The following is a 25,208-nucleotide window of genomic DNA, read 5'->3' on the forward strand; positions in this document are numbered from 1 at the left end:
ACAGGATCATGTGAGCCAGTGTGAGAGTGCCCCTCCTTCACCATGGGTTTGAGCAGGCGTTGGATGCCACTCTGGGAAGCATTGCTTGGCATTCATGCACAGGGTCTGGGCTAGAGCTCACCCCCTACCATGAAAAACAGCCCAAACTGTGCCCCTTCTCATGTACTGGATCAGAATCCTGTTAGTGATGAACATTTAGGCACCCCAAGCACCACATACTTTTGTGTAGTAGTCCAGGGCCTCCAGTTTTAAACAATGCTTCTTCATCTTCAAAGCTCCACATATACTTCAGAAATAGAAGGTAGCTGGAGAACCTGCCGACTTGTAGCTTGAACAAGCCTGGATCTGGTCTGTCCAGTTTTTGGTTTCCTAAAGTTCCTGTCCCTCCTACGCGGAAGGACCTTCACAGCTACAGTCCCTCAGATGACATTGGGTACCCAAATGACATTAGTATGTGGGGAAGAAAGGGTGGATGGTTCAAGTGGAAACTCAACAGTTCTAAAAAAGAATAGTCAACTAAGAGACTAGAACATTTTCACTTTAGACACCCAATCAGCCACTCCTCTGATTGTGCTCCTCACTGCCCCAGCTGCACCCCAACAAGAGATCTGGTCTCCATAGACACTCCCACTAATCCTTACACATAAATAAAGAGTGGTTGGGCCTACTATCAAAAGTAAATATTATCATAAACTGCTATGTGGAAAACTATGAACTAGAAGAGCAACACTTACTCTAAAAGGTAAATGAACATTTATTCCTATCCACTCCAATACAACTGCAGAGATTTAGCCTAGAGGAGTGGGACAGTTACAAATAAGGCTCTCCTGGATTCAAATTAACAGAACCCCTTTTATTTGTTTCACAGACACAATCATGCTTGTGAACCTCCAGGGACATCAGTTGAGGGGGTTTCCCAAACTCCTGTGCAGTTTCGCCGTGGAATCTGTAGGTGAGTGACATTCCAAAATGATCAATTTTCTTCTGTTTTCATGTTTCTCTGCACTTTTTTGTACTTTCTCCCATTCACATTGCTTTCTCCTTCTTCTATGGCCGCACCGACTCTGACTAATTATTTCCCTCTTTATCTCCTTCTAATTTATCTCAACTTCTTACCTTCCATTATGGCCGCTCCTTCCCAGCCTTCTCACTTTCTCTCTCTTCTTCATCTTTCCAATTCCTCTCCTATGACCTCTTCATTCTGTGCCCCAACTCAGGTGACTCCTTCTACCACCACCCTTGCCACCTTATTCTCATCTCTCCTTTATTTTCTTCATGCCCTCTGTTCAGTCCATTTTTACAGATGGCACAAGCCACCCCAGATGCATTGAAAAATAGCACTTGGCTGCTATATATAACAGAGAGCTTGAGTCAGTCCTCTATGTCCTTTTATTACAAAAGTGACCTGACCCATGGGTGAGACCATTGATAGCATAACTGCAGGGGCAGGAATGGCTATGGCCCCACCTATTGGACTGGCACAAAAAACCACGTTAATGTTCTTTGTAGGGTCTGAAAATATTTGGGGGTCATAACAACTGCAGAGCAAATTCTTGTTCTTAAGTGTAGCTATTTGATTTTCCGTCCATTCCCACATAGCATCAGCCTTAAACTGTTCTCTCTTTGGCTTTGTCAGTGATATATGGTTATGATTAATTATCCCCAATATGTGACCATTCCTGTACTTCTGGTACATATTGGGTAGATCTAACATAATGACTTTCTTCAGGTCAGACATTGCTCCCTCCACCAATAAATGCTACCTAACAAACTCAATGTCTGACTTCAGAAATTCTCAGTTGGTGCGGTGAAGTATCAGCACCACACTGTCACAAATTCTCTTTAGTACAGCTCATTGCGCAAACACACATCATTGTTTGAGCTTGATGCATGTACTAACGCATCATCACTGATGCTGACCACACCAGTCATCCTAGAAAATGTATCATATACATAATCCCAAAACTTGTCAGCAGAGGTGGCAATACCGAAATTTAGACATATGTGACATGAATAGCCTGGGAATAGAGAGTGCGGTGAATCATCTACAGGACTTTTCAAGAAGCAGCTGGAGAGAGTAACATGCCTCTATCTCTTGACTGCTGTGTTGGACATTCACATGTCTACACCGATACTGATGCCCTACTTCTACTTTAGTTTTAGAGCAATGACTTATGGTGAGGTCCAAGGAGTGGTTCCATGTACAATTTCAAAAATTACAGTCCTCTTCAGCTTCTCAAGGTTCTACGTGGACCAGACAGCATATGGAAAGGGATGTTTCTGTGACACAAGTCTTCCATTTGAACTAGAGGGTTAATGTGCATCTGAAAGCTACTCCCTTTCAGTTATCCAGTGTCCTGAAAAAGGTCTTTAAAGTCACCCAGCATATCTTGCAGTAAACCAGACTGGACACCAAAGCAAAATGATGTGTTGCAGTGTCGCTGCAGACATTTTGTTGGGAATTGTGCCACCGGTTCCCTGTTTAAATATTGATGTAAAAAATATAGTTTACAAAAATATCGATGTAAAAAGATCAAATACAAAAATATCGACTCCCCATACTTAAACAGGTAAGTACAATAATATTGAATCACAAATATCAAAGTAAAAAATATAGTTGTAAAAAATATCAACTTAAAAATATATATAACTTAAATAAAATATATTAAATAATATTAATATTTTTAACAAAATTAGTTACATTTAATATATATTTTAAATATATATATAACAAATAAACTTAATTTAAAAAATATAAACACACAAAAATGTGTACATATACATATATTTACTTAAATATATTTTATTAACTATTATCTTTATTTAATTTATAAACTTTTTAAATGATATGAAAATAAAATATATACATATATCATTAATTTAAAATAAAATAAAACATTCTACAATTAATTAACACATGAAACTATTAAAAAAAAGAAAACATACATTTCACAACACAATAATTACAATAGCAGGGAAAATGTTGGATAGCAGAGGGGTAAAAATTACTATTCCCCCTCCAGTGAGTGCAACAGTAGGGAAATTGTTGGATAGCGGAGGGGTAAAAATTACTATTCCCACTCCAGCGAGTGCAACAGTAGGGAAAGTGCTGGCTACCACACTAATAAAAAAAATCAACATTTTTATTACATTTTATTTCCATTATTAACATAAATGGTATTGAACTTTAGAAATATTATTATTAAAAAGTTGATAAACATTCATTATTTGCACATTGTTTGACACTATAATAACCACAACACACACCTAATAATAATTACACAATTACAATTACTAATTACTAATTTATTAATGCAAATTAATTAACAAATAATTAATAATTCATCAAAAAATAAATTACTTCCCACCCTTCCCACCATTTACACCTATAAACACCACAACACACACCTAAAATTAAATAAACAATTACAATAATTAATCAATAATTAATTAATTTAAATTAATTAACAACTAATTATCAAACAATTAATAATAAATTAATGTACACATTTCACTCTATAACATCACAATTATACACTTATGAATAAATATAAATTATTGAATAGATTTCATATAATTAAATTACTTCCCACCCTATTCCCCTATAAACCCACAACCCGCTATGGAACTAAAATAATATGGTGTGTTGTTTATAATTGATGTTGGAGAAAAACACACCAGCCATTGGAGGAGGCAATGTGCTGCCATTCATACAGATATTTATTTTACTCACTGCCAGCTTTGTAATGGTCAGATCGACTGAAAGTACTTTCAGTTCATGACACACACAGATGCACCAAGTAGGACCATTAGGCCATTAGTCTGCATTTGGGGGGATGCTCCCACCATTTTACTTAACCCCTTCGCTGCGAGGGTTAATTTCCCGCTGTGCTGGGAGCGAGGGGGCGCGCACGGCGCCCGCATGCTCATGACGAGCTGAGCTCGTCATGAGGCACGGCGCTCCTGTGCTCATGACGAGCTCAGCTCGTCACAGGTGCATTACCTGCCGTGGAACGCTCAGCACAGCAGGGGAATTATCCCCGCGTGTGAGCGTTCCACGGCTCATGACGAGCTGAGCTCGTCATGAGCACCGGAGCGCCGTGGCTCATGACGAGCTCAGCTCGTCATGAGCATGGAAGAGGTTAATTATAGGTAACATGAACATCTTCATCCTCCTCCCATCATTTTGTATTGTTTTTACTGTCCTATGACTTGACCAGTCTGGCCTAGTGGATGGAATTCTGGCATAGAACAAAAAAAGTTTACAAAAAGATATAGATTGCCAGGGCATGCATATGGGTGGTGCAACAAAGAGAAATACTTTTATTTCTCCTGGTTTTTTGCTCTTTATATGTGTGCTGCATTGTGCAATCATCCCTGCTATGCAATGGTGCCTGCATTGGAGCACGGCTGCTGTTTGTGCACCTGCACAGGGGTGAGTACAGGAATGCGCTGTATTCTTGTAAATACGGCACATTCCTGCACTTAGACAATGACGCCACTTGGCACAACAAAATTGCTTGTGGCACCGCGCTGCTCCATTGTCTTGTAAATATGCCCCACAGTCTGTTATGCTATGAATCACCAGCAGTCAGATAAACAAAGGTCATGCCAAAAGGAATTTACAACAACATTTGCAGGAGACAGGAACTGATAGAGTGCGGGATGTGGCCTGAGCCCATATCTGGTAGAAGAGTCCTGCTTTAACCTCAGGCTCTAAACATAAAGGCAACACTAAAGTAATTGTGAAGTTAAAACAAAAACACTGGCACTAAAGGGAACTACCTTGTGTGTGAATGTGCCCATTGTGAAAGAGCTAAATTCACTTAATCAAAGTGAAGTTAACCAGTGACTTAGGTAGGCAGACCTATAGCCTCATGTTAAATGCTATAGTGGGTGGAAGCTAAATGTGAATGACTCAACAACATGCCAATGGATAAAAAGAGTTGGCTAAAAGCCCCTCTAAGTTAGTATATTATACATATAACTCTGATAGAGACTACTAGCCTCAGATTCCTTAACGTAGAATTATCCCTAGGCGTGAGACTGGATCAGGCACATTTTCTTTGCCACAGCATCTCTGCGTGCCGGGGGCGGTACCACGTGATTCCGTCCTGACGTCGTCCGCGGGCGTGATGTCAGCGAGGTCACATAAGCCCCACCCCAGCGCCGACATCAGTTTTTTCCTTTCCCGCTTGCAACGCGGATCGGTTCGTGCTCCGGGCCTGTTTAGGCCTTTCCCTTTCAGATATTGTGTTTGTGGGAACAGTGTGAGGATGCCTTTGGGCTTTAAGATGTGCTCGTCTTGTGGACACCTGATGTCGGCGACGGATCCTCACCTCATTTGCATGTGGTGCTTGGGTGAAGAGCAAGTGACTCGAACGAGGCAGAGACGCGATACCGGATCCACGAAGGACATATCCAGTTCCAGTGAGGCCCTTAGCTTCCATATGCCCGTTCGGAGAGAGTTTTAGAATACTCTAAGATACATCTATCCAAACGATAAAAAGACGGAGTAAAACTACAAAAAAAGAAACCCCCACATAAGGAGTCTTGTAAAAAAGAATAAGACTACAGTAACAAGAGACTGCAGAGACTAGAAGTCAGCCCTTGACTGTATCCTTGACCACATCTAGCGAAGGGGAGAACCTCTCCTAGTCAAAGATCGAGCAACTAAAAACTCGCAATCTTCTTGACACAGGAAACCCCTAACAAGAAGTCCTGAGGAAGGTGCCACAATATCAGATGTATTGCACCGAAATGCGTCGACGCATTCTGTAAATCATGGAATCCAAGGGAAGCCTAGTACACACTGGATGTATATATACGATTTGTCCGGCCACAGTGGTGTACAAAAGTGGAAGTAATTTGAGGCTTTGGATCCAGTAATCTAGAGTGGCAAAAATATCCATGAGCCATAGTTACAACAGGGGTTTGTTGAATTGATTTTATAATGTATTTTTTGTGATTTCTTCCGTGTACTGTTGATGAATCAATTGTGTGGGATATATGTACCAGCTTGTTATGTATTTTTTATTAATGAATATGTGAAATATTGATTGTAATGTGTTTTAGTCTTTCAAAGAATATTGCTTTGAAATTTTAAAATAATTTTTGGTGTGTATTATTGTATGGAAAATAAATATTGCTTATCATTTTAATAGAGTGTGAACAAACTTTATTTCTCTGTGGAAATTATTATTATTCTGACACTATAGTATTATTGAGTACAGCAACCTGCTGGACCTATACTCGAGTGTAATTACCGTGGTTGAAAAGTTCTTAGCAAACGAGTATACCCCAGGGATTTCCCTTTGACTTGGCTTGGGTGAAGATCACAGCGCCACTGGTTGCGAGGCGTGCCAACGGTTGAAGCCGAAGTCACGGCGGGAGCTCCGGATGAAACTTCCCTCGGCTTGCATGTCCAGATCGGCTTAATCACCTAAATCAGCTTCAGCGGAAGGTTTTCGAAGCGGCCATCATCTTCATTGACCTCATCCCTCTCCAGTGCCGCAAGAGCGTTGCTCCCCTGTCGGTAAGTGTGGCAGTTTGTCCCCGAGGGCTGGTTTCTGGCCTGTTGGAGTCGTGGGCTCTCCGCGGGTGATGCGGCACCGCGTATTGTCCCATGATCCACCGTTTCCCGGTGAGGGGGCATTGAGAGCCCAGATGGAGACATATGCGGCGACTTTGCAGGCCTCGCTGGCTTTTCCTCCTTCTCCTTCCCCTCCTGGGACCTCAGTGGATCCCTTGCATTGTGTGGGGCCCTTTGCAGTGTCACCGGGGATGACTGGTTCGGATCCAGGCTCGGAGGATGTGGTGCCGTTGGGGTGCAGCCCTTTGGGGGTCCCTCCTTCGGACCACGGCGCCCCGGCTTTGCCGCAAACTCCTGCGGGAGTCCCTGTGGTGTCGCGGGAGTTCGCCGGGGCTCGGGTTGCATCCCCAAGCCACTCTTGGCCCTTTGGACAGGTGGCGATTCTGTCTGAGGCCGAGGTGATGCCGCTACGGCCTTGGCAGTTGCTGGCCCTAGCGGCGCCACAGGGGTCGGTTGATCCCCCTCGTCCCATCATGGGTCGAGGCTGGCGGGTGACCCCTCGTCCCTCCCCAGGCCCCTCTTGTCTCTCCACGCAGGCGGCTGCCTCACCGGAGGTCGAGTCGGCCTTGGCGCCGCCATGGGGGTCAGCGGGCCCCTCTCGTAGGCTCATAGGTCGAGGCAGGGGGGGGACTCCTTATCACTCCTTGGGTGCTTCTCGTCCCTCCACGCAGGTGGCTGCCTCGTCGGAGTTCGAGTCAGCACCGTTCCGGCGCCGTCCCTTAGCCACCTCGGCTCCGGCCCAGCCCCGGTCTCCTGCGCTGTGTGATGTGGCAGAGGCCTGTCCGGTGTCTTCTTTGGTGCTGGACAATGACGACACCCTGCTCCAGGTTGCTGACTCTATGGCACTGGACAGGCATCAGGTCGTGGACTCATCTTCCAACACCCCCTCTCCTCTGGAGGTTGGGCGCCTGCTGGTGTCGTCCTCATCGGAGATGTGCCGCCACGTCGTGGCTTTTTCCCCAACGTCATCAAAGGACGGCTCCTCGTCGTCGCTGCGGCCCTGGTTTTCGCTAGAGGAGCCACAGGTCCCCCTCTCCTCGGCGCCTCTTTCTCCTTTGCGGACCTGGCCCTTCCCCACTCCGATTGGCTTAGGGGATGGCCACCTTACCTTCCAGCCGTCGCCAACAGAGGAGCTGCTTTCCCCACTGCGGGCCCTACGGAGGTGGGTGCGGCCTTCGCTCGCGCTGTTACCACGGCTGTGGGAATTTTGCGCATGGGTGATCCGGCTGCCCATTTCTCCGCGTATCATCTTCTGGACGTTCTTCACCAGGGCTCTGGTGGGAGGGAGCTGCTGTTTCCCTTTGAGGGTTTTCTCCGTTCTTCTCTGATGGGGGCTTGGGGGCGCCCCGCCAAGGGGGATCCGGTGCCCCAACACCTTCTGCACTGGAACCTTCCAGCACCACATGATCCGATGTGTCTTTCTCTCCACCCCTCTGCCAGTGGCCCCCTTTTGCGGACTGCCTTTCCCTCCCTGCCATCGCTGTTGTCTCCACCATCATGGGAGGCCCGCTGGCTGGACTCTTGGGGTCGCAATATGTTTGCTTCGACCAGTGCAGCTCTGCGGGCCCATAACACTTTATGTGTGTTGCTAGGGCCACCTCTTGCTTGTGGGGCTTAGCGGAGTCCCTTGGATCTGCAGCTTCTCAGGAGGGTGCTGGTGTTGATTTGCGTCACCATGCGTTGGATGGCCCGAAGCTGGTGGCATTTATTCTTTGCTCCACTCTAGACATCTCGGAGGTGCTTGGTCGTGCCTTCAATGGCACTCTTTTGTTCCATGCCCCGGCAGACTCGGCCATCCGGAGGTACTTGGCAGGGCTTTGGCCTCCTCCTCCTCCTCCTCCTTCTTCTCCCCTTCAGTGGCCTGTGAGTTGATCTGGTTTTTGGGGAGCTGTTCCTTCAGTGGGGCGGGTCACCCCAGTTGTGTGATCTGTGTGATTCATGTGCCTGCGAGTCCTCTTTTGTTGGGACTGTGTCTCTGTTGGCTACTGGCCGGCCCTTCTTGACTGTGTGCTTTTGCTTTGGGTTATCGACACCAGGTTGGCCCTAAGATTAGGCCTTCTGTTTTTTCTCTTTGGCTGCTTGACAAGCCTTCTGCGGGGATTTTTCCCATGGATCTTTCTGTTGTCCTCTGTTGCGGGCGTTTCTTCCTAAGAGGTTTCCCATGTCTTGGGACTTAACATACCCTTTGTGGGGTAGTGGTAGCTGTTATATAGCTTGTTCTGTGCTTGGGAGTGGTGGTCATTTTAACGCCTCTGCTCTCCCTGGCGTTTAAATACATTGCAGGGGCAATTCCCTTCTGGTTGGGTTGGAATGCCTTTGGTGGTGCCCCGGGGTATCCTTCTCTGGGGTCGCTGCCCTGTTATCCTGGTCTGACCTCCGGTCTGCAGCCTGGCATCATGGCTCTGGTTCCACATCTTTTTGTGTTGTGTGTGTGGACCCCTCCCTGGGGTGTGTCCAGGCCTTTCTTCGCCTTCCTGCTCTCTGTCTTGGGCGCTGGGATGGATTTCTGTTCCTCCCTCTTTCAGGCGCAAACTGCCCGGTCTTCCTGGGTGCCCCGGGGCTACTCTTTCTGCTTCCGCCTGCTTTATTGCTGTTGGCGCTGTTCTGTCTGGTCTATTGACTTCTGGCTGTGGTCGGCTCAGCTGCCTTTTTCGCGGGGTGTGTTCCCGGTGGAGGGCTTGCCTTCTCTCTGCCTTATGTCCTTTGTGTCTCTAGGTTGATATTCTTCCTTTTCCTTGCCTTGGTCTTGGATGAAGGTTTTGTTGCCTGATATGGGCGTGGGGTGCTTCGGCCTCCTCTTGCCTTGCCCCTGTTTCCTCTGCAGAGTGTGAACGGGCTTCCTCTTCTTTTCTTCCTTTCTTCTTCCTGCATCCCCCTTGGGATTGGTGGTGTTCTGACTGTAGGGGTTCCCCTTGCCTGGGGGACAGGGCTCCTCGCGCTGTCCGTCGGACTCGTCCCCTGTGGGAAGCCTTTGTTATGTCCAGGCTGGTGGGGTCCTCTTGCAGCCCCTCCTTCCCCGTGGGTATAGCTAGGGTATCTATTGTATGTTAAGGAATCTGCGGCTAGTAGTCTCTATCAGATGTACAAGTTACTTACCTTCGGTAACGATGTATCTGGGAGAGACGATTCTAGCCGCAGATTCCTTCACGACCCGCCCTTCCTCCCCATTCTGCGAGGGCTCTTAGCTTGGTCTTCCGCACTCGCCTGCCTCTGGGTGCTTTGTCTTCTGCGAGTGCCCTCTTTCACTCCTCCCTAGCGGGATGCTTGTTCGGTGGGTTTGCATCCACTCCTTTCTTTCTGGTACTTGCTTGATAGGTTCATGGGTACTCCTGCATCCCTACACCCTGGTGTTTCCAGTGTGGATACTTCTCATACGTCACCCTTTTCCTTACTTGGAGTTTCTGACTCATGTGCAGTCCTCTGAGTTGGGGTCTCTTAGCTGGACCTCAGTCTTAGCTCCTTTCAGGAGACGCGACGCTCCTTGATGGTGTTGTCTTGTGGTACATTGTCATTACTCTTCTGTTCTGGACTCCTTGTCCTTCACTGTTAATGGACTGTGGTTGCAGGCTTCTTTCGTCTGCTGCACAGTTTTTCACATGTTTTGTTCTGTCTCCAGGGAGAATTTTGTATTTGCTTGCAGGGTTGCTTTATAGTGGCTGTGCTGTGCTCTTCCCTTCTATGACTTTCGGTGCCACAGTGCCTGGCACTTCCCCGAATGGGTTGTTTCCCTCCATTCGCTTCTTTCCTTTCTGTTTATCTGCTACTTCGCACACTGTTCGATAGTCTCACAGTTTTTGTTTGCGATCGCTCCGCTTTGTGGCGTGGAAAGGTTCTCTGAAGAAAACTGATGTTGGCGCGCTGGGGCTAATGTGACCTCGCTGACGTCACGCCCGCGGACGTCAGGATGGAATCACGTGGTACCGCACCCGGCGCGCAGAGATGCTGCCGCAAAGAAATTTTCCAGATCCAGTCTCACATTTGGGGATAATTCTACCTTAGGGGATCTGCGCCTAGAATCGTCTCTACCAGATACATTGTTACCGGAGGTAAGTAACTTGTACTTTTAGTACAATATAAAGGTCTAGGCTAACGCCGGACCTAAATCGGAAGTGACCAACCTTGTCTCTAGTCTTTGCTTGTTGTTTGCAGACCTGACATGCCTTCTAAGGTTCCATGACAAATAACTGAACACCCACACATTTGGAAGGCCAAGGCACATGAGAGCTTGAGCCTGTCTCCTGGTCTTTTTTTAGACCTCGCTCACAGAGAGCAGTAGCTTTTATCAGAGACCTCATAATGATGTGCTTTTTGACAACCCCATCATCTATTGCTTTACAAAAGGATTGACTGTCATCCCAAGGGTGAAACTAAAGAGGGCATAACTATAAAGGCTGATGAGCTCAACCTTCACATCAGGTAAAGCCAGATTTACCCTATCTGTCACCCTCATGCCTTGTTCATCACTAGCAGCTTCTCCACCCTAACACTCGTGTTCATCACGTTCCATTGTCTTAGTCCCTCACTCCCTCACTCTCTATTGTATTGCCTTCCTCTGAAGCGCTCTTCACTATTCTGTGCATCAGTCACAATGATTGGGCAGTCTTGTTTTAAATCATTACTAAATGCTGCCACCTCGTGGCAGATTGGAAAATTGCAAAATGAAAATTGCCTGTAGCCTGTTCAGTGTATACGGTTTCTTTCCCTTCCACATTTACTCCGATTTTTAGTACGTAATCCTTCATTGCCTCTGTCTCCCATTCTCTCCCTTTCTCTCTCTCTCTCTCTCTCTCTCTCTCTCTCTCTAGCTCCACAATTTACTCGCCCTATCTCTTCTATATCCTGACGCTTCTCGTTCCCTTTACCTGCCCACATTTCCAATCTTTAGGTATTAGCGCCACCTTGTGGCTTGACATTAACTTAAAAAATAATTCCCCAAACATTTTCATGCCGGTCGCTTTCAATTAAGTAAAGAGGAGGAGATACTCCGTGAACAGAAAGGATTCAGTGAGGGTGTACAAGATGTTCTCTTGTTTTCCTGTTTTCTGTTAAAAGAAAGAAATAGTGATATTCCATAAAAACTTTGTAAAATTAAGTAAAAATAATCTCTTTATGTGAATTGTTGTTTGCGGGTCTCACAAATGACTTTTTTTCACTCAAGCACCCACTTTGTGTAAAAAAAAAAAGTCGAGAAATACAAGAAGACTGGTTCAAGCACAAAAAGTCTCGCTGTGAGACTTCATCAGCACAAACAAGTCTTCAGCGTGCACAAATTACGTGAAAATACATATTGTGAAATTGCCAGAAATGTAATTAACTTTACATACGGCAAAATTCAAGAATTACATGAATATTGAAAGTGTAATTATTTCGCCCATGTCAACCCTGGTATGCATGGGTGAAGTTGGCTAGAACAGTTATAATTTTTCTAGGGGTCCTTTCCTGCACATATACAATCAATGGATAATGACGATTTGCTACTTCTTTGTGTGCTGCACAATGCAGCACACATAGAAGTAAAAAAGAGCCATAATGGATTGTTTATTTTCAGGAAGGGACACCTTCATACCCCTAAACAATCTTTCTCTGCAATGCAGGCCCCCTTGCACTATGGTGCTAGTGTGTTCAGGAAAGGACCCCTTCCTACACATAAACAATAATTAATGTGTTTTCCCTCTTTCTATGTGTGCTGCATAGAACACATAGAAAAAGCAAAAACAAGAACAAATAAAAGCATTTCTCCCCATATGCCATTCTAACGCCTGCTCTTGCATGGTGTTCGTTTTTGGCGCTACCACAGATTTACACCTCCTTGTAAATCTGAGGCGGCATCAAAAGCAATGGGTGTTGCAGTGGAACGCCCAAAGCAATACCCATTGCACGCCCCTTTCACGCTGATACCTGCATGTAAGGGCTGCATATTTACAAAGCGGCGTTAAGCCACAAAAAGTGGCTAACACCACTTTGTAAATATACTGCAAGGCATTGTGCCACAGGAACATCTTTAAAAGTGACGTTCCTGTGGCTCAATTCCCCTTGTTTTTTTAATTTTCTGCTCATTTTACATGCTGCTGGAAGTTCTGTGTTTGACTCTAGGAGCAACATATGATAACACGTCACTGTTCTCTCTGTCACCACTTTTCCTGTTTTCTCCCAATCTTCTCTCTTTACTGTAGCTCATCAACCACTGTTTCCTACTGTAGGTTTTACCCAGGTGTTGAAGTACATTGAACAATGTATGGGAACACTGATTCTGTGCACAAATGGAAGTGGCATGAGTGAGCATGGGGCGGGGGCAAAGTCTTTGCTAAAAAGAAAGAAATTCAGGACATTTTTCGGTCTTTCACCATAATTTAAATGAAAAATGAATGCAAGTCAAGTTAATCAGTGAGAAATGCACTATCATACATTATGAAACCTCTATTAGTTAGTGCACTGCTGAGGGCTGTGCCTGTAACCAGAGAGCCACAGAATTGAACCCTGGTTGTTGCAGTGCAGAATAGTGAGTTGTGTAGGTTTAGTGCTACAAGGTCCCAGTCTGTGACATAAAGCACTGTGAATATGTAAGTCATTATTTTAAACTTGCATTACACACAGTGGAAGATATGCTGCTATAAATTCCACAAAAAGGTTTAAGATAAAAAAGGATTTCCAAAATATAGATTTTAATGAATACCCAGACTGTGCGTAGTGCAGTTCTTTTTAGAACTGCTCTTTCAAAGAACACACTTATACCACTCAAAAAGAATAAATCTTTGTTATCAGGAAGCATCAAGTGATTCCATCAATTAAAGCCAATTCCAGCTTCCAAGCTCCCTTTACTTTTCTTTCAGGCAAGCAGGTGCCCAGGCAAGAAGGCTTGTTTAGCTGTCTGCCCCTCCTTCCTTTCACAGCACAGGTGACTTCCTACCTTACACTTTAACTGAAGCTTTTCAACTCTCAGAACTAAGGAGCATATTATCAAGAACGGCGATAAAATTATCGCCGCTTTAGCGGCAGAAAACTGCCACTAAAGCGGCGATAATGGGCTTGATGATATGACCTGGAGAATTCCGATAGAAACCCATGTTCAAGCCAGAACATTTCTCAAGGGCATATTATCAAGCCCATTATCGCCGCTTTAGCTGCAATTTTCTGCTGCTAAAGCGACGATAATTTTTAACGCTGTTCTTGATAATATGCCCCTTACTGTCCAGGGACGGTTGCCTTTTCATAGAAAGTAGGGGAACAGTTTTTATTAAATTAAAAAAGTATGGGTACGTTGTGCTCCTCAGTCCCTGCCCACTTCGACCATTGATTTTACTGCAAACTTATTGCTTACATTTACTCTGTTACAATTGATTGCTCTTGGCATGCAAAGCACTGCCTGCTGATATATATGTGACCTTCATTTCCTCGAAAGGGCCAAGTAAAACGTCCATTTAAGTAGCGAAAGAAACTGATCAAGAATTATTGATGTCCTACACAAAAAAAGTGTAGCCTGTCTCTTCACCTCCCTCAACCCCCCCTCCCCCCACCCCAACTCTGCAATGCAGTGCTCTTTGCTGGTGCTGTTTACCACCCCTTATTTCTACAGCGACCCTGTGCTGTGATTACACCAAGAATAATAGTGTAAACCTAGAAGGTGTTCCAAAAAGGAATGCCCAGGATGCAGACACTCTGCCTATCATCAGGGCAACACATATCATGACTGCGCCACTGTGGCGTAACGAGACTTGAGGGCATCCACACCCTGCAAAGTACATGAAGCCCCCCCATCCCACCACCTATTGCTTTGGCTGAGGGCCCCCCTGGAGCTCAGGGCCCTTGCGGTGTTACGCCACTGCTGTGCCAGCCATCGGAGCCAAGCTGAGGATCATTACCTGAGACCCTATGATTTAAGGATTCTGCCCCCTACAGGTAGCATAGGCTTGGCCTTTGAGTTTCTGTGTGGCATAAGTGTAGGTAAAGTTCTTGGGACGCATCTCCAAATTGCTCTTGAGGGGACCCCCTTCATTGTGTAGTACTCCACTGGCCAAACCTGCCTGCAGTGTCCAAGCCCAGGAGTGCACAAGGGAATACAGAACCAATGCAGGGAATGCAGTGATTAAATCAATGACAGGCGGGCATACAGAGAATGGGCCTACTGAGCTAAGTAGTTTAGCATTATGTTCAGTGGACTTCGCTAAACCACGTATGTGAGCAGTGTGATAACCAGGGCCACTGGAATTATGCGGCAGAGGAGGGCCAAGTTATGCGGCAGGGTTCAGTAAATTATGTAGCAAGAAAAGGCAAATTAGGTGGCAAACTTTGTGATAGTATTACTTCATTATTTTGTCATTTTTATACTTGTTAACACTGTCTGGGCATTGGTTGCACCCCATGTTAACACCCAAATATAGCAATAAGCAACCAGTAAATCTTTTCAAATGGCCTTCCATTGTGCAACCACATGTGCACTGCATTTTAGCAACTTTTAAACCATTTGAGCTAGAAACAAAAAACTTTTTTTGGTTAAAATCTTTAAATGCGGCTAATCTATAACTATGCGAAAATCGCCATGACCACACAACTGCATAATTCCAATGGCCCGGGTGATAACTCACACATTAAATTACCATGACAAATAAATGACCTCTACCCAGGTTGTTCCCAAAATATTGTTGATGAGGGCTATCAGAATTGACTTGAATTTTGTTTCTTGCAGTTTATACCAACGACAGCATTCAAGCCTACTGGAAGCATGGCTGGCAAATCCGAGAGTACCCATCAACAGAGGTAGGTATGGCTTTGTTTGGAAACCTGTAGAAGACAGAAGAGAATCCTGGCTTAGGCGATTCAAGTGTGCACAACTGAAATGTTATCAGGGCTTTAAGTACGCCAGGGCCCTCTAGGTCTCGAATGCTGTAGTATTTTAGAACAGACATTGAAACAGGTCCCTATCGTGCCCTCTATTCATGATACATATTTTAATGGGAAAAACACTGATGATTTCTGAACAATTAATGTTATAAATGTTCAGGTAATCCATGTTAGTAATTTAGTTCCTGATTCAGATTTGGTGGATCTGGTCCGTCGCCTTTTCGAGTGTCTTCCTGCTCACCGACTTGGCGGTCCACCCGCGGTATTTAGATGTTGTCGGGCCTCTGGATGAAAGACTGCCTGAGTCCCACCAATTCTGCCAGGAATGTTTTTTGCCGCGTCTATGGAGTTCTAGGCAAAAGCGGTTGTCGGACGGAGTCCCGCCAGAAAGACTGCTGAGCTGATTACGATGTGCCTTTCAGTTGAGGCAACTTTGGCGGGAACACCTCCAAACCTGAATCGGGGGAATCGAAGGAAAAGAGGTAAAAACATAACTTTTTTGGGGTTCCCACTTCTATTTCCATCTTGTACCCCATCGTCCAGGTCCTCCCTGTCCTGCTACTACTTCATCACAATGCTAAGCCACTCCGATGTCGCCAGAATTTGTGGGTGTACATTCAACAGTGCGTGTATGTTGTTGGTGTGCAATGTCACATGTAAAATAAAATGGGCATTCCACATTACCTACATATACATATTGACAAAATCACAACATATATGCGGAATGATATAATGATGACTAGTACTTACCTGTCTCCACACCACCATGACCTCACTCCATCAGGACTCTGCTGCCAGGACATCCCAGTACAACAGGAGCATCCAAATCGGCTTGGTGCAAGCCTGTCAGCCTAATGGCGATGGAGTACTGTTAGCCAGCAGAGAAGACTGCTGCTGCAGCATGAACCTGTCTATTGCCACAACATCTAAATACAGTGGACAGACTGCTGTCAGCTCGACCGAGTATTTGGAACCAATGTAGCGGCGGGACGACGGTAGTACTGCCAAGATCCAAATCGGGCTCAAGTCCTGTTTATATTTCACATGTTTTACTGAATGTTGAACTACATTATAATGTTAGTTATTCCCAGGATGTTGTGTTTTTGTATTTTTTTCATGCAGCATACTACTCTTGTATAGTGTTCAGAATACACGGTTATCCACAACTTAACTTCTCTCTAGAGTGCACACAGACAACAACTGACAATGCCAATAGCCCTGGATGGTGTTAGGTGTACATTAGTTGTTGTATTATATATCTTGATACAATAAAAGAAATCTCAGAGAGACACCAAAATACCAGTTGGTTTACACACTGTGGTAATCACAGAAATTTAGAGTAGTGGGCAGCATTATCATTCTTTCATGCAGCAACGTGAAAGGGAAAGGGCAAGAATGTGCCATATTTACCTTTATATGGCACATTCATGTCCTTTCCTAGCGCTGGCGCACTTTTGACAGCCTAATGTCAATGCAGGCTTCATTGTGTCATGTTGCAAGGGTGCCTGTGCTGTAGGCAGGATTGTTTTTGTAAAGGAAGGAACACCATCCTGTACAAAACAATCCAGAGCGCCATTTTCCTCGCTCTATGTGTGCTGCAGTATGCAGCACATGAAGAAGGAGGAAACAACAAGAAGAAATAAAGATATTTTTCCTCATTATGCCTCACCTGGGGAGGAGCAGAGCATTTTGAGTCATCCCCAGGTCTACCACTAATGGTGAAACTGGGAATGCACCAAAATCCATGGGCGGAAGCAAGGGAACACCCACGCTCCACCCATGAAATGTCTCCCTGCTGCAGACTCACGCAAGGCAACGATTTGTACTGATTTGCGTTACTCTGGATTTTTCAAGCCATGCAGGGCCACGCAAGGTGGGCTTGCATGGCTTGATAAATCTAGGTTTTGCATCGCCTTTGCGGCCCCTTGCGAGGCGCAAGTATGATACAAAACCTTGATAAAAATGGGCCTATGTGTTTAAGCCACGGCTATAACTGCATAAGCCACGCGCCTTTTAGAGACTCCCCCACACTTTTTCCATCCCACTTAAAGCTCTGAAAGTCATTCACTCTAGAAGGTTATGTTTGTGATGAAAAGTGGCAATTCTGGTCTGAGTCCACTCTCTTCCACTGCATTCCAGCTTCACTCACATTCCTAGCAGCTTCCCTCACAAAAAAACATATATAGCACCCGCTCCAACACAATATATCATGGGAGATTGAGTTTCAAGCTTTTCTTGCGCAAAAAACATGGGCTTGCATTGGCAGCCGCACTGCAAGCTTCCTTCATATAGAAGAGGCACTGCACAGGCCATAGCAATGTCATCTTCCCTCAAACACACAACAAATGATAATATGAGTGGTGGTAATACAAGCATTCCTCACATATATAACATATACTTGCAAGACAACACAGCCACACTGCAAGCTTCCTTCACATAGAAGAGGCACTGCACAGGCAATAGCAATGTCATCTTCCCTCAAACACACAACAGATGATAATACGAGAGGTAGTAATACAAGCATTCCTCACATATATGACATATACTTGCAGGACACCACAGCCGCTATGCTAGCTTCCTTGAATAAAGAACCACCAAATCTCTTGCAGAGGCAAAGGAAGCTTCCTTCATACACAAAAAGTAATATTATAGCACTGTAGGTTTACTCATTGATCCACTGAACAGAGGCTGCATTGGTTCCTTGATATTCAGGTGTGGTATCTGTGATGCAAGCAGTGCTCTTTTGTATCACACTTTTATAACAGATACAGCGTGGGTGGTACAAGATCTAACTCTCATATCCGTTCAGAACAAATAATACCAAAGCAAGCTTCCATCAGATACAACACGTGTACAACATGGGCAGCTGAAATGCAAGCTTCCAATTAAAACATACAGCTCAGGTGCATCGACGTCAGTTCCACCTTTCTGTTTACTTCCCAAACAGTCACTTACAGCACACGCAGTTGTAATTGAAACATCTCTAGTACCGGCAGACTCAGGACATGACGCATATGTACAGTAGTTCCTCATACATGCATATCAGGTACAGCATAAGCAGTGTTAGAACAAGTTTCCTAACACTCGGCATACCATCTGTGAGCAGGCGTCCTTGACACTGAAGGGACACCGCACGACATTTTCAGTATAAATTCCTTTCTTACCCGTTAGGTGGCAGCAACGTCCAGTCTGTAGAAACCTTGAAAGATTAGTTGTCGAGGGTCACCTTCAGAGAGACTCCGCCAGTATATTTTTTGGTAGTTTTATATAGCACGAATTGGGCCCATGGGCTTAGCGCTTTACAGGAGCACCCGTTACGTTACTCAAAGTCAGGATCTTGTTTTAGGCATTGGGAAATTAAGAGGCATATTATCAAGAAGGGCGTTAAAATTATTGCTGCTTTAGCGGCAGGAAACTGCCGCTAAAGCGGCGATAATGGGCTTGATAATATGCCCTTGAGAATTCCCATAGAAGCCCATGTTCACACCAGAACCTGGGCTTCTATGGGAATTCGCTAGGGCATATTATCAAGCCCATTATCGCCGTTTTAATGGCAGTTTTCTGCCACTAAAGCGGCGATAATTTGAACAAAGGGTATATTTTCAAGGACGGGCGATACATTATCGCCGCTTTTATCGGCAGGAAACTGCCGATAAAACGTCGAAAATGGGCTTGATAATATGCTCTATAGAATTCCTATCGAAGCCCATGTTAGATGTCTTCACATCTAACATGGGCTTTGATAGGAATTCTATAGAGCATATTATCAAGCCCGTTATCGCCGTTTTATCGGCAGTTTCCTGCCGATAAAAGCGGCGATAATGTATCACCCGTCCTTGATAATATGCCCCACAGTTTCTTGATAATATTCCCCCTAGTGATTTGCAGTTTGCACCAAATCACGAGGGGGCATATTATCAAGGGATTTATCTCCGCTTTTTTGGCTTTAAAAGCCAAGAAAGCGGAGATAAAATTATCTCCCTATCAGCAACAGGGTGCTAACACGCAAATTCGCATGTTAGCACCCTTTTTCTCTACGCTTCCCCTTGCATCTCTAATGAGATGCAAAGGGGGCGTTCCAGAGAAAAATAATAGGAGAAATGTTCTAAAGCGACATTTCTCCTATTATCAAGGATTTCGCTAACCCTGTTAGTGATAAAAAAAAAGTAGCGCTAACCGTGGTTAGCACTGCTTTTTTTACACCTGGGGGTATATTATCAACAACTAGCGATAATTTTTGTCTCTAACTTGTTTAGAGACAAAAATTATCGCCGCACATCGGCGATTTTTATCGCAGATAAACCTTGCTATTAGCAAGGTTTATCGCAAATGCGATAAAAAACGCCCGCAATGCATGAATATCGCTGAAAAGTCAGCGATATTCATGCATTATCGAGCAAATGCTCTTAGCCATGTTATCCACCTCCCATTGGATAACATGGCTAAGAACTGCTCAGGGCAGGTGTTAGCTTTTGGAGATATTCGCCCTTAGCGCAAATATCTCCAAAAGTTGGTAATAGGAGATAGCGATGTTAGCGACTGTTTCCAGTTGCTAACATCTTGGCACGCCCACTTTGCATATCATTAGTGATAAATATCACTGACATGCAAAGTGGGGCCCAAGATGGTCGCTATCTCCTATTAGCTGTCGCTAACTGGTGTTAGCGACAGCTTGGTAATAGGGAGATAATTTTATCTCCGCTTTCTTGGCTTTTAAAGCCAAAAAAGCGGAGATAAAAACCCTTGATAATATACCCCTAGTATTTTCCTGACTTAGCCATGATATCCTATGGAAGGTGGATATCATGGCTAAGTTTGTGAGCCCCTATCATCAAGCTAACGCCAAACTTTGAGAGATTATCGTTGGTTTTCCAGTGATAATCTCTCATTTGGCAGTTAGCGCGAGGATTTTTATCACTTCTGAGATAAACCTTGCTAATAGCAAGTTATCTCTGCGATAATTTCCGGCGATGCTTAGCTAAGCATCGTTAGCGATAAATATCGCTAATTGTTGGTAATATGCCCCAAGATGTTGAGCCGACGCCGAGACTCAAACTCGTCTCGCCAGTTCAAAAGTAGGCAGCATTGTACGTAACGCCAAGTCCTCTCCTCAAAGTAGGGGGATTCTTTTGTAAAGGGACTGGCGTTGTCTTTCATTGGTTTTTGCGAGTGGTGCATTCCGTGTGTCAGGTTTATAGTTCAACAGATGGTTACCGAAGGATTTCGGCATGCTCTCTCTTTCGATGTTGATTTACTTGATCACGCTTTGTAGTGCCCCCCTGTTAATGGTCTATTCCACCTAAGTTCACTGTTTGTTAACTCGATTCTTTCTCTGTGCAGCTTGCCTCTTTCTGTGCTTCCTATGTCTGCACCCTATTATTTATTCCCCACGCCTGCTGTGATTCTTGCGGAGGCCATGGGAATGACTGGCTACAGGAGGCGTGGTGGGCACAGTTGTCAGTGCGCAAGACGGTTCGGCCTGCTCTCTCAGGCCGGCCAAACCATCATTGCCACTGAAGCTGTCTCCAACCCGAGCTGCATTGCCAGGTTGGAGACAGCAGGCACAGGATCCCAGTCTCACTGGTAGCACAAATTCAGAGCGCTCAGGCCAAGGATGTGGTCCGTCGGCTAGATTGCCGACTTTGGTGCTGGAAACCAGCGTTCGAGCCTTGGGGTCACGTCCACATCCTGCGATTCTGGCCAATTTACTTAATCTCCCCGTGCCTGAATGTGTTAAGTAACCGGTGCTCATGTAAAGCGGTCCAATACCTTCTGGTCGAGTTTGCGCTATATAAAATCCGCAGCGGAGCAGAAGAGCGTGACACAGCCGGCTGCAGGTACGTTTAAAAATATATATATATATATATTATTTGTGTCCCCTAACCCCTTTCCCGCCGCTCTTCCACAACACTAGCCACTACTGATGGAACTGGCTTAGGGATTAAAAACAGCAGCCCTACAAGTTTGGGAAATAAAGACAAATCACAGGACGCCTGGCTCTGGAGATTGGGGTAAGATGTTGGGTTAAAGGTTTTGTGATCACAGAGTAATCAGGAGTGTTGGGTTTTTTAGGGGTAACATACGTGGAGGAATGGTCTGAAGCTTTGGGATTGGTGTGCATGTTGGGCTTGTGAGGAGGTGGTGTGTTGAATGTGTTCAGTGAAGCAGGGTTGTTAGAAGAGCAGTCCCTGGGAGGAGAATGCTGTAGGAGAGAAGTGGTGAGGGTAGTTTGCAGACTTTACATCATCTCTTGTAGGTGATATTGCATCACCTTGATGTAAGTTGTTCATTTTTGGGAGCAGTACGAGATTTGTGCTTTGATCAGTAGTAAGTGCCTGCAATTAAATGCAAAGCGAGTAATCATGCCTCCCACGTGAGTCATGCCTGTGGGTGGTCAGTGTAATGATGGGGCCCTAGGCCCTCATGGTGGAGTAAAGGATGACACAGGACACTAGTTAGGGGATGGTAATTCTGGCCACGAGCACGTGCGCTCGGGGTCTTTTATTAACAGCGTCACCTGACCCCGTGACGTCTGTGGTGGGTGGGTGTTCAGTGTAGGGTTACACTTAGAACCAACTAGACTGTGTCCTGGCAGGACACTACATCCCTCCCAAAATTTAATGAAAGTAAAAGCGAATGTCCAACCTGCAAGAAAAACAGAATACCAGAAATTTACAGCCCCCAACGGATTCTCTTCAGGCGGACGGCTGGGAGATGTCAAAAGTTCTGGACTACAAAGTCAATCAGATGAGCTTCACCTCAGCGGTGTACTTCAGATCATCCTCGTCTTGCTGTGTTGACGCTTATATACAGTGTTCTTCACTTGGAGCATCGGGAGCAGAATGGGTGTGACCCTTGAGGGGTCTCGCAGGTCTTCCTAGTCCAGTGGATGACAACGCTTGTTGGTTGATGGAGACAACTATGGCACGAGAGGTCTTTCCTTGGATTTGCTGATCTTGATGCTTCCACACCTCCTGCCGGTCGAGTGCCTTCCGACTTGCCTTTCTTGCCTGACTCCTCTCTCACTGGAGCCTCGAAGATTGGCCTCTCCTGCTTGGACTCTTCTCTCACTAGAGACGCTGGGAGGACCCTCTTGCCGGACACGATGGGACCGGGTGGACCGTGTGGGGCTTCTCATGAGTCGCGCAAAAGCGTCGCTGAGGAACTGCCAACGGACTCACCGCCAAGTCTCTCATGATGTCCTCGGGGTTGTTGATGTCATCCGCCAGGATGGTCTTGCCGTTAGGACATGGGTTCATTGTCTTCACCAGACCGTTTCTCGGTGCCAGGTGTTCACCTGGGGCCTTCGTGCTTCCTGTAGCCTGTCGTGAAGCTGCCGCTGCTGCACCTCTCCCATCCGGATTCCTCTCTCACAGGACATGCGGCCGAGGCCCTTGTCCCCTGGACTGCCACCTGATCGTGTGGGCTGTGCGGGTCGCTGCGGAACTTCGGACATGGCCACAGTCGAGTCTTGCGTAGTCCACAAGGGTGGATTGTCTAGTGCTCGGGTATGCTCTGCTTCGGCAAGCTTCAGGTCCACGGGGCACCCATATGGTTCTTCAGTGGTTGGTCTCCTCGAATGCAGGTTGTAGGGATTACTGGGATCCACACGGATGTTGCGATGTTCCTTGGACAGCACCGATGTTCCTGTGTGCTGACTGTTGCGATGCTCCTTGGACAGCACCGATGTTCCTGTGTGCTGACTGTGGTTCTCTCTCTTCCTCTGTGGAGTGATGTTGTGTTACTCCATTCTTCCTCTTCGTTCTCTCCCTCGACGTGGTCAGGTCTTCTTTCTTGCTTGCTCATGCTAACCAGGCTTCTCCATGTAGCGGGCCCTCTACATGTCGTCCCCTTGGTCTTGTCCATGTGGTAGGACACTGTCTTCCCCTGGCTTGTTGACTAGACCTGTCGTCGTATCTTCCTATTACTTGATAACTTCTGTTGCCTTCAATCAGGATACCCTTCCTTGGTCAATTCCATCGTGACTCTCCTGTCTCGTCGGGTTCCTTTGGCTCTACTGTTCCTCCTTCCTTTTCTTTATAGCGTCGTGCCCTTCCTTTCCATGTTCCTTCTTGCGACGTGGTCTGGTCCTCTTGCTGTCGTTGGCCTTCCCGACCAGTCTTCCCCAGGCAGCGTGCACTCCACCTGTTTCTCTCTGGTCTGGGCATAGCTCTCCGGCATGGTGTTCTTCTCTTCTTTGACTGGACTGATTGTCGTGATCTTCTCTGTTGCTTTTTTCCTTTCCTTGGCGACCAGACTGGGTAGTCGGGTTTCATCTGCGGCATGAGTCGTCATGCTGTGCTATCTTCTTCGTGGTCATTATTCACCGTCACGGTGTTTTGGCGTTGGCGCGCTTTGTCTGCGCGGAGGAGGGTTGCGTCACCGCTCCTGGTGCATGCCGCCATGCGTGCTGACGATGGCGCTCTGGTTGCTGCGAGACGTCGCTGTCTCTCTTGGGGACCTTTGTGCGCTGTCCCGTGGCGTTGGCGTGTCGCTGTGCAGCGTCACTCTGGCGCTCTTGATTCCTGGCGCTCCTGGCACGTTCCGGCGCAGTGCTGCGTGGTCCTGTCGTGCGGGTGTGGAGTTCTTGCACTCCTGTCGCGTTCTTGCACTTTGTGGTACAGTTCCGTGCTTCTGGCACGTTCCTGCGCCTCGTGGTGTGTTCCTGTGTTGCTGGCGCGTTCCTGCGCTGTCTCCTGGCGCGTTTCTTGAATTCCTCTGGGCGCCCTTGCGTCGTGCTTGCTTGTATACAGGAGTCCCTTCCTTGTGGCGCAGTCCTATTCTTCTGGCGTGTACTTGCACTGTCCTTCAGCTACCTGCAGCTGGAAACCCAGCCCTGTGCTGCCTCTGTGTCTTTGCCTTGTCGCGGGCTTGTTTGGTTCCTTATTCCTTGCAGTGGGTGCAGTGATGCAGTTTGGCCACTAGATGGCGGTGTAGTGCAGGCAGAGTTATCTTTGATTTCGTCGTGGGCCCGGGTTTGCTGTGGTCTGGATGCTTCCTGCTTTCTGCTGAGAACGAGGCCTCGACTGATCAGATCTGGAGTTGCTGTTTGCACTTTGCTGGTGAGGAGCTTGCTTGCCGGGGCGGCAGATCACAGGACACACGGCGTAGGTGAATCACCATCGGAGGGTTTCTTGGGGTTTTGGTGAGTCGCTTCCTTTTCTGCACCCGGACTTTTCTCCCGTGTTGAGTCAGACTTTGTTTCCTGACCTCAGGAGGTGCAGGGGCTCGAGGCACGTGCAGTGCTCAGTGTTCGGTGTTGGTGGAGGGGGGGGACAGGGCCCATGCTGCTCGGCGGTGCTCCTTTCTTTTGCGCTGGGAGCTACCTGCAGCCACTCATGCCTCCTGCCTCGATCCTCTGCATCCTTGCTGCCAGGACGGGGGTGGGGTGCTTGGCCTCAGTTTATACCGGCCGCTCTGGACGGCCTTCTACTGCCTCTTGTCTCTTACCTCCCCACCGCAGCTTCGCACTCCACACGCGGCCCGGCGGGGGAGGGGTGTCAGCTTTGCAGTTTGCAGTGTCACGGCTGCGCCTGCCGCTCTCGTTCAAGCGCTGTCACTGGGGTCACTGCCCCTCCAAGTTGCCCCACCTTACTAGCGCTGCGGGGTGAGCTCTGATGGGCCTGCTGGTTAGGCTGCACAGAGGGGGGGCTTGCGCTACTCGTACCGGCTGCGGGCCGGGCGCTGTTCTTCTCGCTTCCCCACCCCGCCGCCTTCACATCACACGCGGCGCTCGGTGTGGAGAAGCTAGCGCTTGCCGGGTGGGCTCCGCTTCTTG

General features: G+C 46.7%; 1 protein-coding gene across 1 annotated transcript in view; it reads left to right on the top strand.

Annotated features, from left to right (window-relative positions):
• The window catches only part of LOC144783054 (mitogen-activated protein kinase kinase kinase kinase 5-like), an 834,532-nt gene that overhangs the window by 743,428 nt on the left and 65,896 nt on the right, over positions 1 to 25,208 (top strand). Inside the window, exons 29-30 of the mRNA XM_078662226.1 lie at positions 869 to 952; positions 15,276 to 15,346. Coding sequence (XP_078518352.1) covers positions 869 to 952; positions 15,276 to 15,346 — 155 coding nt within the window. The remainder of the gene's footprint in view (positions 1 to 868; positions 953 to 15,275; positions 15,347 to 25,208) is intronic.

Source organism: Lissotriton helveticus, chromosome 9 (genome assembly GCF_964261635.1).
Source record: "Lissotriton helveticus chromosome 9, aLisHel1.1, whole genome shotgun sequence".
Lineage (NCBI taxonomy): Eukaryota > Metazoa > Chordata > Amphibia > Caudata > Salamandridae > Lissotriton > Lissotriton helveticus.